The following is a 14,584-nucleotide window of genomic DNA, read 5'->3' on the forward strand; positions in this document are numbered from 1 at the left end:
TCCGTGCCGGTGTGTGAGCGCCGGGGCCGGGGCGGCGGGAGCGGGGAGCGCGCAGCAACTCCCGAGGACCCCGCGCCCTTTGTGGGAGAGGGCGCCGGTCTTTTCCCTGCCGTACGAAGGGAAGCAAGATGAACGCGTGCCTATGCGGGGTAGAGACGCGTGTGTTCTCTGCGTGTGGAAGGGTCTGAGCGCCGGGGGCTCAGGTGAAGGGGGTTGCGGGGCGCTCACCGCGCTGCTTCCTCCGCTTCCAGGTGCCGGCGCCCGCGATGACCCTGGTGCTGCCCATGCAGCGGCTGGGCCGCCCCATCGCCGCCGAGGGAGCCGCCGACCTCGCCGCTTACCGCGCCCTCTGGGAGCCGCCCTGCTGCGGCCGCCCCGGCCCCGCCACCGCCGCCCCGCCGGCCGCCGGCTCCCCCGCCGCAGGTAGGCACCGCGCCGGGCCGGGGTCGGTCCGCCCGGGACGGCGGCCCGAGGCCGAGGCTCGCCCGCAGGTGCGCGGGGCTCGCCCGGACCCTCCGGAGCCGCGGGTGCGCTCCGGGGGAAGGCGGCGGCCGCGCCGCAGCGGAAGTTTTCCCGGAGCCGCGGAGGGTCCCGGTGCCGGGAGCGGGTCCCCGCGCTGGAGCAGCCCCCCCGCTGGCCGGGCCGGGCAGGGGTTATTGCTGCGGCCGCAGACAGATGTGGAAATAGGCGGCGGAGCTCTCCTGTAGCGCGGGGAAGGGAAATGAAAAGTATTTTGTTTGGAGAACCTCCGGCAAACCGCATGTCATTTGTCGTATCTGATTTATTGCCCGCAGGATCGCATTACAGGGGAATTTCAAATCCTGTAACAACATCCAAGATCACATACTTTAAAAGGAAATATGTGGAAGAAGAGGATTTTCATCCGCCACTCAGCAGCTGCACGCATAAAGTATGTTTTCTAACAGTCATTGTTTTTACTCCGAGTTTCAGATGCTTGGTAACACCCGATTGACTCATTTCCAGGAGGCTGAAATTAGGAGAATGATCCAGCTGTTTGGTCAGAAACAAATAGTTGTCACTTGTTCACATTCATTGTTTTATTGTCATCGAATTGCTTAAGAAGCAAAGGCGTTTCTTCATTTGTAACGCCTGTAAATGGAAACGCTGAGAATAAGTGGTTTGGTTTTGTCAGATTAATTTGTTCTTAGCTGGTTTGTAGCATGCCTCCAGAAACGGCTCCAGGACAGAGTTTGAACAGCAGAAAGGAAGGGCAAAAATAAAAAGAGCCCACGATTCCCCACTCAGTCAAAAGTTTTTTCAAGGGAGAAAACAGCAGGTTTCATGTATCCCAAATGGATTACGGATCCTCTAGAGAAACGGAATGACTTGGAAAGTGAGTACAAGCTCCTTTCGGTATTTAATCCTGTTTATTAAAAAGCTAATAACTCCAAAAGAGCAGATTAGTAAATGAAATAGTATTTTTGTTTAATGAAAGCTGTCAGGAGAGGGATTAGAGCAAACATTTCCCAGGCCAGCAAATACATAAATTGAAATCTAACTTCTTTATTCTAATGAGAGATTTGATGCTCTTCTTCATTAAGGGTTCAGGCCTGTAAGGAAGTGAGTGCCTGGAGTGATGATGGGCTTAAAGACAACTTGTGGCTTGAGACACCAGCCTCACCTTGCTGGGGTGTACCTGGCCTGTGGCCACCCATGCACTGTTGGCGATGAAGAGGACCCAATATTAATCTGATTAAAGCACAGTTTATGGGAGGCGACAGTATCCCAAGAGCCCCAGAGTCAGAAAGCTAAACCGGGTCAAGGCGCGGAGTGAGTTTAAACCTTCTCTGTACCTGTGTCACAGAGGCAGCCGCATGAGACACAAGGAGAACCGAATGCCTCTATCCCTGCCAGGGACATGGGGCAGGGAGCTCTGCCCAGGGGATCCTGTTTCCCTGGAGGGATTTCCGCGGAGGAGAAGCGAGCAGTAACGCCGAGCTCGCTTCCCGAGGACCTCAGAGTAGCCAGAGGAATTTTCAGCTACAAATAGTCTTGGCTGGAAATAAAGACCTGCCCGGGAAGGTGAAAAACTGACCCGCTGTTAATTCCGGAAGGGGTCCGGTCTGCTGCCAGAGCAATGAATGTATAGCACCAGGGGTGCTGAAAAATGTGCTCTGGTCAGTGACTGTGTCTCCACGTGTCCCATCGCTCTGATTTCAGCCAGGTTTTTTGCTTGTCTAGCTGGTTGGATTTTTATATCAGCAATTGTTTCCCTCACAAAGAGGAGGAATAGTTCCGTATCCCTTTCTAACAGCATAGAACCCAGTTGTAAAGGTATTGGGGTGCTAGAACTGTCCCAGGCGTCGTTCTGCGCTGCTGCAGAGGTGCAGCACGTCAGGAACCTTGGGCCACCCGTTCCCCTTTTTGGCACAAGTGCATTTCCTGCTTTGCAGCACTGAGCTCTGGGGAGGGAGAATGCCACAAGGGTTCTCTGAATTTCTCACACATTTCTATACCTCCGCTGCCCGGTAAAGAAAGAGCTATGTGCTGAGGTGGTTGTCCCATGGAGGGTATGGTGGCAGGGCCCAGAGCCTCTCTCCAGAGGGCTGTTGGCAAACATTTGTAGTAGAAGTGGTTTGACAACTTGTTCTTACTGGTGGCCCTCCAGGATGTATCTCCAGGAGGATCCCAGTTCAAGGCTTGCCGGTTTGCTCCAGGCTGTTACGGCTTCGCTGGCTGTTGCTGCAGCAGGTATAAAGGATGTAAATTAACCTATAGGCTTAATATGATTATAAATGAGTCATTTATTACAGAAAATTACTCTCTCTAACAAAGAAGAGCTTCAGCTGTGAACTCGCATGGAAATGGGGCCAATTTTTGGTTTTACGAGGCACTGTGCTGCTTCTAAGCCCTGCAGACAGGACCAGGCTGTGGAAAGAGCTAGAGGGCTGAGGAGAGCTGAATAGATGTGAAAAGCAGCTGTGCTTTAAGCTCTTTCAGTCCTCATAGCTACGACTTCCACTCTGCAAAAATGCTGTAACCATGTGGGAAAGGGAAGAATGATCAAGCCACAGATGATGGGGGGGGGAGGATCTCGAGCAGCCTCTCTTTGTGCTGTGCTGCTCTCCTCCTACGCAAACCCAATTCTTCCTAAAAATGAAAATCAGTCAATAGTGCTTCCAGTAGCACGTGTTGCCCCCTCTCTGATTTGGATTCCCAGGGTAGCGATTACAGCGCAGGACCCGGGGCCTCCCGGGGGCAGTAACCTGCTCGTGCTGCCAGCGCTGAGAAACAGGAGTCCTGGAAGGACCACGGAAAGGAGAACAAATCTGCGGGCGCCGAGCCAGGATTTCTGCAAATCCCTATCCTCTCCTCATTTCCTGACCTTGTCCCTGCCTGTCTGCGTTCCCACCGGTCCCGTGGAGCGCAGGGTGTAGTACATGGGCCAACAGCTGCTCTCCAGATGCTGCGATGCTTTGAGATGGGTTTCTCCCTGCTTCCCTCCCTGCATGCACGTTTGTACGCAAGAGCAGAATAAGGGAGCTTGGCAAAGGGAGACCTGCTCGCTGTGGGCCTCTTCCACTGGCAGTGGATGGAATGCTCTGACACTTGCTGCAAGGCTGCTGGAGGGGACCTTCGCTTGGATTCAGAGCTTTGTAAGAGCCCCACAGGGGACAATTGAATAGGGTCCATTTATACAGAAAACCAGAACTGCACAACAGTTTTATGTTCTAATCCCAAATGCAAATAAAGAGCCAGATGTGTGCATCTGGATTTCACTCTTCCATCCTGGACTCATGCCCCGTGATTGCCTCTGTGGTGTAATGCTCAGCTACTCACCTCCTAAACCTAGGTGAGTGCTGTGGCCAAGAGAAAGCAGGTCCCCAGGTGCATGGGTGTGCAAAATGAAAAGCCAATTTTAGGAGCCTCAGAAAGAGAACTAAAAATGTAGTGGTGCAGGGGGGATACTTCGCTTCATTTTCTGTCTTCCTGCCTGGAACAAACCCCCTTGCCTATAGTTCCATATCTTGTATCTTTTGCATTTTCAGACCATCTCCGTGTTTGAGGAGCGGGCCCATATTCTTTACATGTCTTTGGAAAAGCTGAAATTCATCGATGATCCTGAAGTCTACCTGCGGAGATCTGTCCTCATCAACAACCTGATGAAGAGAATCCACGGTGAAATCATCATGCAGAACAACTGGTGCTTCTCCGCCTGCTCCTTCAGCGGCACCTCACCGCAGGAGTGGTTTGTGCCTCAGGACTGTCCGTACAGAAAACGCCTTCGGATGGCAAAGGAGGAGTACGAGAAGCTCCACATGTGCTGCTTCTATCAAGAGTGTGGCAGTCACTATTTAAATCTACCCTACTCTGTTAGTGCTAGTACCGAAAATACTTCCTCTTCTTCCTCCTCCTCCCTCCCTATTTCTTTGCCAAGCTGTTCCCAGCAGGTGGATTATGACATTGGCAGCGCCTTTTCTTACAGGAGTGATGACCAGATACCTGCCAATGAAATATTCATCACTAATGCCAGGTCTCACAGTCATCAGGAAAAGGCAAAATCAAATGATGAGAAAGGAGGTAATGAACCTGAGCGGGACAGCGCAGCCCTAAACTGTGAGCCTGGAAGAGGCACCCATGCTCTCGAATGTAAAGGCAAATTTTATGACTATTTTGAGACTGGATGTAACGACAAGAGCAACACCAGTGAATCTTGGAAAAAATCCTTAAGGAAAAAGGAGTCTTTACCAAGTAATAAAATGTGCTGCAGCAAAGGAAGTAAAATCTGAGGCATCCTGCCCTGCGGAAGCATGCGCAGCCTGTTTGTCTGTCTCTCAAATTCTTATTTTGAATGGATTTTTTATAGTTTTCTACAAATGGTACAATCACGCCCCAAACGTTACGTGTAGTTTGCAATGACTGGAGAGCAGATTGTGCGAGGCGTCTCGATCAGATGCATCAGTGGGCTATTTATAAGTGCGGAGACTTCATACAGAACGCAGTTGCGTTCCTGCTTAGCACCGTGGTCTGTACAGCTCTGGTGTAGCTTTCGTTGCTGAAAATGCCAACCAGGCAGATGGGGAAAACATATCGTTTTCTATCTCCCTGCCCCCAAGAAATCTGCCATTAATTAAGAAGAATCTCCATTATGTTTACCAAGGAATTAGAAGTCTGGTAAACAAATTGATGCTACCAGCAAGGGTGATGTGCTCCTTGTAACTCAGTATTGGTTCTGACAAAGGACTTGTCTTCATGGACTGGGAATAAACCATCCTTACGTTTTGTACTGATACTCTTTGACTTCCTGGATTCTTCGTCTCATTCAACGGACAAAATAGGACATAGCGTAAAGAATTAATCTGTTTATGGGATTTTAATCAGAAACACAACGTGCAGCTTAAGTACTTGCATGTTTTCTCCTCGGCTGTAATAACTAATGAGGCTTGTTGTTATACAGGGCAGGTTTTGTTTTGGTGCCTTACTTTTTGTCTTAATTTTTGCCAGCGTAAAAATTAAGTATAAATCAGCGCTACAGCAGGGATTTAAGCTAAACAGAGGAAAAAAACCCACAACCAACCCACGGGGTGGATCAATATTATTAGAAACCTTTAACCTTTGAAGTACTGAGTTCAACTTCCTATTCAAACATCTCTGTTCTTCCTTTTTGATGCTCAATTGCTTTTTGATTTGCCATCCTTAGGAAGGGATTTACGAAACAATGGAGAGATGTCTCTTGTAAACAAGCATTCGATGCTTGAGTTGCTATGGCAACTGTCTGTTGCTGGGGCTCTTTTTTTTTTTCCTTCTTCGTATAATGAAGTTCATGAACCAGTGGCATGTTTTATACTTTATTCTGTTTCGCATAATTTCTCTCTTTTAGATTGCAAAAGCATGCGGGAGTTTTCTATGACTTTTGCTGTTGATTTAAAACGAAAAAAAACTAGGAAAAGAAAGCAAAAAGCACAATGTTAATGGATAACGTGGCGATAAACTTGATTTTATCTGAATGAATGTAAGGGGTTTCATTCGCAAAAAGAACATTTTGGAGAAATGAGCTGAGATTTCAGTGGCCAAGGACAACATTGAGTCATCCCTAGGTGCACCGTTTGCAAAGTGTGCTGTTTGAAATGCCCAGAAGACATTAGCTGGGGTTGGACCGAGAGCATTGTGAGCCTTAGATCCACCAAATTAATTAGTTCCCACAGTCCTCCTAACAACTGGCAGGATGTGCTCGGCAAAATAGCCACATCCAAGCCACAGCTGACTCATAATAGCTGCCTGTTCCCACAGCACCGTGCACTCCGGCAGCATCTTCTGCTTGGTACTTGTCCAGAGGATGAACTCCACCACAGTCCTGGGGGAGCAGCCGCCCGGGGCTGGCCCTAGCTTGGTGCTGGAGTCACCGGGTCTCTGGGTCAGAGACCTCTTGCTCTGGGTTTCACGGCTTCAGTCCAAGGTCTCCTGGGCCATGGTTATTTTGGGTGCTGTGTGCACCCCACAGTTGCAAACTGGGCGGGTGAGCACAAAGAGAGTAGGACCTCAACCAGTGATAACCTTTATGCAGCGAGGGAGTTGGAACTGGTAAGTTTGTAAGGGTTGTCATTGGGAAGAACAACAAACCAAGTGTAAGTCCCACCTGATTTCTCCAAGACAGAAGCTTTTCTTTTATTAATGATAATAATAATATTAAATATAGATCTCATTCATACAGTGTATGAGTAGGATCATCATTTAGACATTTGTCCACAAGGACCAGTTTTTTAAAAACCCTGATTTTTCATGTGTTATACCCAGATAAGTCTAGTAAATGTCTGCTCTTTTCCAATATTTGATAAACACTTGATGTTTTAAGCTTAAATATTAGATGCTTGTATACTAATGTGTTGTTGTAGTAAAGTGAAATTTCCTTGATATATATTTATTAAAATGACCAAAATTAATTTTATTTTACATCTCCAATGGCTGCTGGGTCCTTTCCCCCCGTGTTCCCCTCCCTCACCCAAGGAAATGCCGTTTAATCAAACTGCTCCCTGCTGGAGAGGTTTGCCTGCCCTGCAGTTGGCTCTGCACCTCAAGCTGAGGCCAGGATGGAGCTCAGCCTTCTCGGGGTTGCAGGAGCCTTTAGGACAGTCTGAAGGAGGAGCACCAGACTTTGCTGTGGACATGCGTGTATGGCCAAGGAGAACACTTGCCCAAATGCTCTCCAAACCACAAGCCAACTAACACTTGGGGGGCTGAAAGCTTTTTGGCCTTAAGGGGCTTCTTGGTCTTCAGGATCAAGCCTGCACACATAACCATTGCAGAGTCTTCTGGGTTGGATTTGTACCAGCTGAAGTGATGGATCAGCATAACTCTTTGTCTACTCTGGCCTCTCTAATAGCTTCTTTAGTTCCAGGGACACCTAGAGTTAACATGTTACAGTTCTGGACAGTCTTATTGATTGTTGTCAGCATCAGTAAGGGATGAAATGTCATCTAATAAAGGTTGGCCTACGAAGGATAAGTGGTCTTTCATGGCTTTCTCTGGATCCTGCCCCACAAAATAATAGCGAATACTGAAAGCAGATGTGTTGGACTCAGGAGTCCACTGAGTTATCCTGTTTGCTTCAGAAGAGACAGAGGGATTTTGTGTTAGCAACAGAGCTGGAAAAACTCTTGTGCAATTGCCAGAAATGCAACAGACCTTGACAGGATTTCCAACCTGGGCTAGGCTGAATGTACTTCATGGTTTTAATTTGATTTATGGCATGTGAACAGCCTAAACCTGACAGGCCTTTTCCCCATTGCGCACCCCCGTACTAAGGACATTCTGGTAGTATCACAAGTTTTCAAGAAATAGTTCTTTTCCAAGATTATTCTAATGTCTTTCATCCGTAGGTCCCATGTGTAAATGCTAAATGAATGCTCCTAAACCTGATCCTGGCCTACCTGCCTGGAAGAACTGGACAGAAGAGCTTCTCTCTAGGGAGATTGCTTTGCTCTCTACATAAGATACTTTGCTCCTAGGGTGTAAGACAGAAGAGCTGTGCCTTTCAGCAGACTAATAATGGTACTTCTATCATACATGGAAAACAGCAATAGAAAAAGATGTTTCTGTTGTCAGGTCTGTTTTACTCTTGCTAGGAACACAGGCGTTGTTTTACCTTCAGGATCACTTTCCACCAGGTAATATGGAAATGCAGAGTTCACTTGACTTAGAATCGTAGAATAGTTAGGGTTGGAAAGGACCTTAAGATCATCTAGTTCCAACCCCCAGCATAAAAAATCATGTTCCTTTTTCGAAACAAGCAACAGAGTATCATTGTGCTTCATATATATTCAATACTTTTGGTAAAAATTGACTATTTTTACTGGATTAGCTAATCTGTTGAAACAGTTTAACACGGTTACTCAAGCATCCCAGCACTGAAACAGCCTCAGCTGGCGCCGGTTTGCAGTGCCAGCACTGCAGCTGGCTCCACAGGGAAAAGAGGCAGGCTGAGCCGCAGCAATGAAGCGCTGCTTTCAGGCCTGAAGGTGTTACACCCCAATGCAAAGTTGGGGTGAAGAGGCTTTTTCTTTTCCTTTTTTCACATTTCATCTTCCTGTGTGCTCTCCCTCCTCCTCTTACACCTCTCACCTACTGACTGTCCTTTTGCCTCCAGGGCGGTAGGCTGGGTACCACCCCCTTTTGGGTTTGCTCAGAGGAAGCAAGGAGCTGGTTCGGAGGTGCAGCGTGAGCTAAAGGAAGATATAAAGACACTAACCAGGGTGCAGGGTGTCTGGGCTGCCCTGTGGCCCCTCCAGAGGCCGTGCTGGTTGTGACCCGCTCACCTAAATGGCCTTTCCAGCTGGCAGTAGCTCAGATTGCTGCTGGGGTAGTGATGCAGTGATTAAAGAGCTATGGCCAAAGCAGAGATGTGAAGGCGATCTCTAGTCTGTGTTTTGACTTTCCTGAGATAAAGACTACAGCAAGAGGTGTAGCAAATGCAATTGCTGCTTATTCATGCCAGGAACCTTGATAAAAGAAGTTTATTAAGTTTTTATCACAGAAAGAGCCAGTCAGTCACATCAGAAAAAGGTTTGAACTGTTGCGGGATAAAAGATTTCATCTGGTGTTTCACTCAGTGAATGCAGCTCTCACGTGGAAGCGTCCCAAAGGGACCTAACCTTGTTCTTTGCCTGTCCCTTGTTTCGCAACCTCCAATAAAGGGGCTGCCCCTGCTTTCTGGAGGTAACCTTTGGGGCTCCTCAGAACTGGTATGAGTGTTTCTGCAGCTGCACAAAGCACCCCAGAGGCTTTTCCTGGCAGGCTGTGCCGAGCCCGCTGAAAGATCATAGCCAGGGAAGTGCTGCAGAGGTTCTTGCTGGAAACCTTAGGAGATGTGAATCTTCCACAAGGCATCCCATGTAACAGCCAAGCCGCTCAGTCACGACTCCTTGGAATACACAGTGATTTCCTGTGTTTTTTCAATCTCACTTTAACTCCTCTGACAGATGGGGAAAGATGACTAAACCGAGGGAGTTTACAAGAGTTCGTCTTGTGGTGTTTGCAAACTGTCTCTGGGAGGTCCATTTTCTCTAATGTAAACACAGCCGTGGCAGGGTGCCCAGCGCCTTTGCAGCAGTTCATCCTACTCAGCTCAAGGCTGCTAATATGGGGTGTACCCGGCCAGCTAGGCCTATACTGGGGAACACAAACCAGCCCTGGGGCTGAGCAGGATTAGGATGAGACCTTTGCTCCTATGGGCTCTCCACAGAGAGCATGAAACAAAGCAGCTGTGGCTGTAAGACCAGACTGAATTTGCCATTCAGGGTCAGTGGCTCTCCTCGTTAGGGGAGCTGGGGTCAGGTGTGGAAGGTTAGATTAAACTCCAGGGGAGTGACCATGTGAAAACAGTTGGGCTGTTATTGCTCTCCCTAGTCTTTAAATTGTAGCAAGGAAGCAAGCCCACCTTGGGGAAGGTGGGGTTTTAGTTCCTTAGGTTTGTAGAAGTGGTGCAGGCTGCACAGTGTGTAAAGGCTTCTCACTAGATCCAGCCAAATGTCCAGGTAGGCAAGTGCTTTAACTTGTTTTAATCTCTGTGTTCAATCTCCCCTTCTGAGGAATGCAGGGAGTGAGAGGAGAAGTCACAGAAAGGAGATAAATGGTCTATCTGCTCAAGGTCAGTCTGTTTAGTGCTGTCTTCTGCAGTGATACTTTCCCTGTGGAATACCCCACTGGGCTCCTCTTTCTGTACTGTGGGCTGTATCTTCATCCTGAAGTAGCTAAGGGCTCTGGTTGTTGCAATGGAGGATGGTGGAGTGGCAGTGGTTGGTGGCCATGCCTTCTCCATGAGAAAATGGTCTGTAGTTGTCACGGCTGCGTGTCTCCATCGATTGGAAGGTGAAGCACAGCATTGCTTGCACTTTCCCCTACCTGCCTTGTATTTCTAATTCAGCATTTTCACTTGTAACCTGTGTCTGGTCTCAAATGCTGTCTGGCACTGTGCTGGCTGATGCTTCAGAAACATTTTGCAGTTGGGTGATGGGCAATGAGACCCTTGGAATGCATGAGAGGGTGCTGAGTTTAGGAGAAGTTGTGCCTGGTTGTACCAGCTGACCACCCACATCTTTGGTTATTGTTGGTTTTGTCTTTCCCTCTTGACTCAGTTTTTAATCAGGACAAGCTTCAAATGGCAATCCCCGTCCTCCACCCCATACAGCATGGGACCAGCTGCTCCATATTTACCCCTTCAGTAAGGGAAAGACTCTGTTAGTTGGAGTTGAGCAGCAGATTATTTTCAAATCCAGTTTTATTCCTCAGTTCCAAAACGGTTTCTGTCTCTCTGTACACGTGTAAATTCTGTGCTCTATTCCTTCATCAACCCTAAAATCCCTTGTATGCTTTTATTGCCTCTATCCATTGCTGTTCTCAGGGTGAAATCCTCTGTACTTATTCTGTGAGCAGGCCCCACTTAGTAGCCACATCCTCTTAGCCTTATAGCTGCCATGGGGCCATTTATTCCTTTGAACAAACTAGTGTGGTTTTGGCTTAAAACGCAATTGTCCTTAATATTACAAATCATGGGACAGTGCACATACATTATGTGTTGCTACCTTGCAAGTGTAATGTACTACTAGTATTATGTTTTCTTCAAATTCAAGGAATTAAATATTCAAGTCTCAACAAGTATGACCAAAGCAACCTATGTTTCACAATTTCTGTTGATAACTATCATTGTTATTAACCTGAAAATACAGCTTGACTGATTTTTAGCTCTTGAGCAGCTCACATTTTACCTGCAGGTGCTGCTTACCTATTATTCCTTCTTTGACCCCTTCTTCTGTGTGACAGCTTGGATTCTGGTTTACTAATGAGTGTAATGAAGGCAAATTTCGTTTTGTGTTTGGTATGGGAAGTTATGAAGTGTTAACACAATCCTGACTTGTACCTTCATTGAAGAATTGCTCCAATACTGAAACTTCAGAATAATCTGTGTAATCATCACAGTCATGAAGAAAGTCTTAAACTATGAATAGGGCATAAGCCACTGTCAGATCATTTTCCTTAGTCTGCATGTGGGCTGAGACAGGGATTTTTATTGTATGAACTTATCCCCGCACTGAAAGCACCCGTTTGCTAGTTCTGAGGCTTAAAGATGACAGTGTAATGTCAGCTTTGGTGGTCTTTCAGTAGTGGCCATTATAAATAAGGGGGAGTTTAGATTGGATATAAGGAAGAAATTCTTTACTGTAAGGGTGGCGAGGCACTGGAATGGGTTCCCCAGGGAAGTTGTGAATGCTCCATCCCTGGTGGTGTTCAAGCCCAGGTTGGACAGAGCCTCGGGTGGCATGCTTTAGTGTGAGGTGTCCCTGCCCATGGCCAGGGGTTGGAACTGGATGATCTTAAGGTCCTTTCCAAGGCTAACTATTCCATGATTCTATGATGCAGCTAGTGAGCTTGCCCCAGGTTCCCAGTGGTCTTCTGAGCCTCTCAAGCTGCCGGCGGTCCCCAGTGGTACCTTTCCAGCTGCCAGAGCTCTTTTTTTCCTTTGATTTTTTTTCCATATGCTATCAATAAAATATTTTTCTAGGCTCTAGAAACACAGGGGCAAGACAAACTCTCTTTTAACCACAGATCAACATAAATAATAGAAAGGCAAGCTGGGCAGTAATTTTAGTCTTTGAATTTTGAATATATAAAACCTTCATCTTATTATTGTTATTTGGAAACTTAATTTCCCTTTAAATAACGCAACCGCAACGTTTTCTGGCTGTCATGAAGATGACACCAGCACACTAAAAATCCTTCATGATCACACAGCGCTACCCCGGCGGGTGCCAGAATCAGAACCTCGGCAGAGCCTCTGAGGCTTGACTGGATGTTTTCCCACACTGCTTCATTTTTCCCTCTTTGCTCACAAGTGCTGAGAAGATGCATGTGAAGGGGGAGGGGACCCGAGAGAAAAATGTAAATCATGGCAACCTGACTGTCAAGAGGGTATCACTTTTTTAATTCCTAGCTTATGTTCGCAGCGGTGATGGAGCTGCAGTATGGGGTTGTTTTGTTTTACCTCTGGGCTTGGCTTGCAGGTGCCGGCGGAGCCACAGCCCCTTGGGCACAGAGGTAAGGGACCCTGCAGCAGAAAGGGTTTGTTCCCCTTTGATAAGTCGGGCTGGCACTCGTTGCAGGAGCAGCTGGGAAGAAATAATTAGCATCACAAAGAGCTATGTTCTAGTATTGCATTGTGCATTTTGAGCCTTCATATACCTTCACACGTTGGGTTGCATGTTGCATAAAGCTGAATTCCAGGTAGAACCGGGAAAACACGAAGTAAAATGAAAATAAATAGAAAACAGTTTGAATACTCTAATGGCAAACACAAATCCTCAGTGCTTGGAGCGTAGGCATGCTGTAAGTGCAGGCAGCCAAACCCGGGTGCTAGTGGCCATTGGGATGGCCACCTTGCATGCAGAAGGAGCATGGTTCTCCTGGCTAGCAGAGGGTCCGAGTGGGACGCAGGGTGAATCCTTCCTGGTGTACCGGAGCTGATGGATGGAGTGTGTGAGGCTTGTGGACTCGGATGGCCCCAGCCTCTCCAGCAGCTGCCTTCTGCCCCTCTCGGCCCCAGAGGTGGGCAGTGGGAGAGTGCTGTGGGTGCAAGCACTTAATGGTTTGCTCTGCTTTCATCGTTAACGAACGTCTAAGCTGCACTGGGGGAGCACGGGTGGTTTGTACATGAGGTTACAAACCCCACAGAAAGCTCCTCTCCCTGCCTGGGTCCCTTCCCATGGGAGCTCCCAGGGATGAGGTGCTCCTGTCCCACCTTGCTCACAGCAAAGCTGCCCCACGTGTGTGCTCCTGCCCTGCGGCAGAGGCCAGACGGAGCCTGCAGTGGCCTGTGGCGTTTGCAAACCCCGCTCCCTGCGCTGGCTTGTGTGAAATAAGCTGCTTTGTGCCTACCCGTGGTCTGCCTGCCCACTCACTGCAGCATACCTCTCTCCTCCCTTCCCCCCCCCCCCCCCCCCCCGCTTTTGTCTGGTTTTTGGCTGAGGAAAATTACCCACCCCAGGAGTTAGGAGAAATGCAGAGAATGAAGTAGAAGGAGAAAAAAATATCCCAGGCAAGGTATTTCAAAGCTGATCCTCCACTGAGTCCTGGGTCTGTCAGATGTGCTTGCAGCACACAGCTGCACCATGCTGTCAGAAAGAGGGATTTGAAAATCTAACCTGCGTGTGCAACTCTTTCTCTTGCTCCCTGGGATTGAGAGTCCCTGGCAAGGCAGGAGCTTAAATCCCAGTTTAGGAGGTTAGATCTCTCAGCCCTGCAGGCAGTCTGTACTGCAGTGGGGAGCTGTGTGAGCTCTGTCATCCATGGTGGTGGTGGTTTCTGCTAAACCTGAATATACTTCACCCAGGTGTCTGTATTCAGCACAACTTCAAGTAGGGAGATGCAAATTGGGGCTGTTCAGCCTGGAGCAGAGAAGCTGCGTGGAGACCTCAGAGCAGCTTCCAGTGTCTGAAGGGGGCTACAAGGATGCTGGAGAGGGACTCTTCATCGGGGACTGCAGCGATAGGACAAGGGGTGATGGGTTCAAACTGAAAGAGGGCAAGTTCAGGTTAGATCTAAGGCAGAAGCTCTTCCCTGTGAGGGTGCTGAGGCGCTGGCCCAGGGTGCCCAGAGAAGCTGTGGCTGCCCCATCCCTGGCAGTGTTCAAGACCAGGTTGGACACAGGGGCTTGGAGCAAGCTGCTCTAGCGGAAGGTGTCCCTGCCTGTGGCAGAGGGTGAAACTGGATGATCTTAAGGTCCTTTTCAACGCAAACCAGTCTGGGATTCTGTGATAAGTTGAGCAAAAAGCATGGAAGACCCTTGTTCTCTATCCTGGTTGTACATAGGATAGGAAGGCTGCTAAGCCTCAAGCAGAATTTGGGGGAAGAGCTGGGGGTTGGCTTTGAGGAAGGACTAAACCAGGGCGTTACAATAACATGTTATGGTTCTTAAATGGCAGTTTTAGGAAGTCATGACACTTAAATGGTTCCTAAAAACACAATGGTGTTTAGGCTTTATGCCTCTCACAGTTATAATCAGATTTATCAGAGAAACATTTGTCAAAACTAATGACTTTTTGTACTTACAGCACTCTGACATTGTGTTGTGCTT

General features: G+C 48.1%; 1 protein-coding gene across 1 annotated transcript; it reads left to right on the forward strand.

The window, feature by feature from the left end:
- Positions 1 to 266: 266 nt before the first annotated feature.
- SERTAD4 (SERTA domain containing 4) lies at positions 267 to 4,751 on the forward strand (the record flags this gene model as incomplete). The annotated part of the gene is made up of 3 exons (XM_080616253.1): positions 267 to 423; positions 795 to 910; positions 4,011 to 4,751. The coding sequence occupies 3 exons, from the start codon at positions 267 to 269 to the stop codon at positions 4,749 to 4,751; spliced, it is 1,014 nt and encodes a 337-aa protein (XP_080472379.1).
- Positions 4,752 to 14,584: the final 9,833 nt, after the last annotated feature.

Source organism: Psittacula echo (assembly GCF_963264785.1).
Source record: "Psittacula echo genome assembly, chromosome: 4".
In the NCBI taxonomy this organism is placed as follows: Eukaryota; Metazoa; Chordata; class Aves; order Psittaciformes; family Psittacidae; genus Psittacula; species Psittacula echo.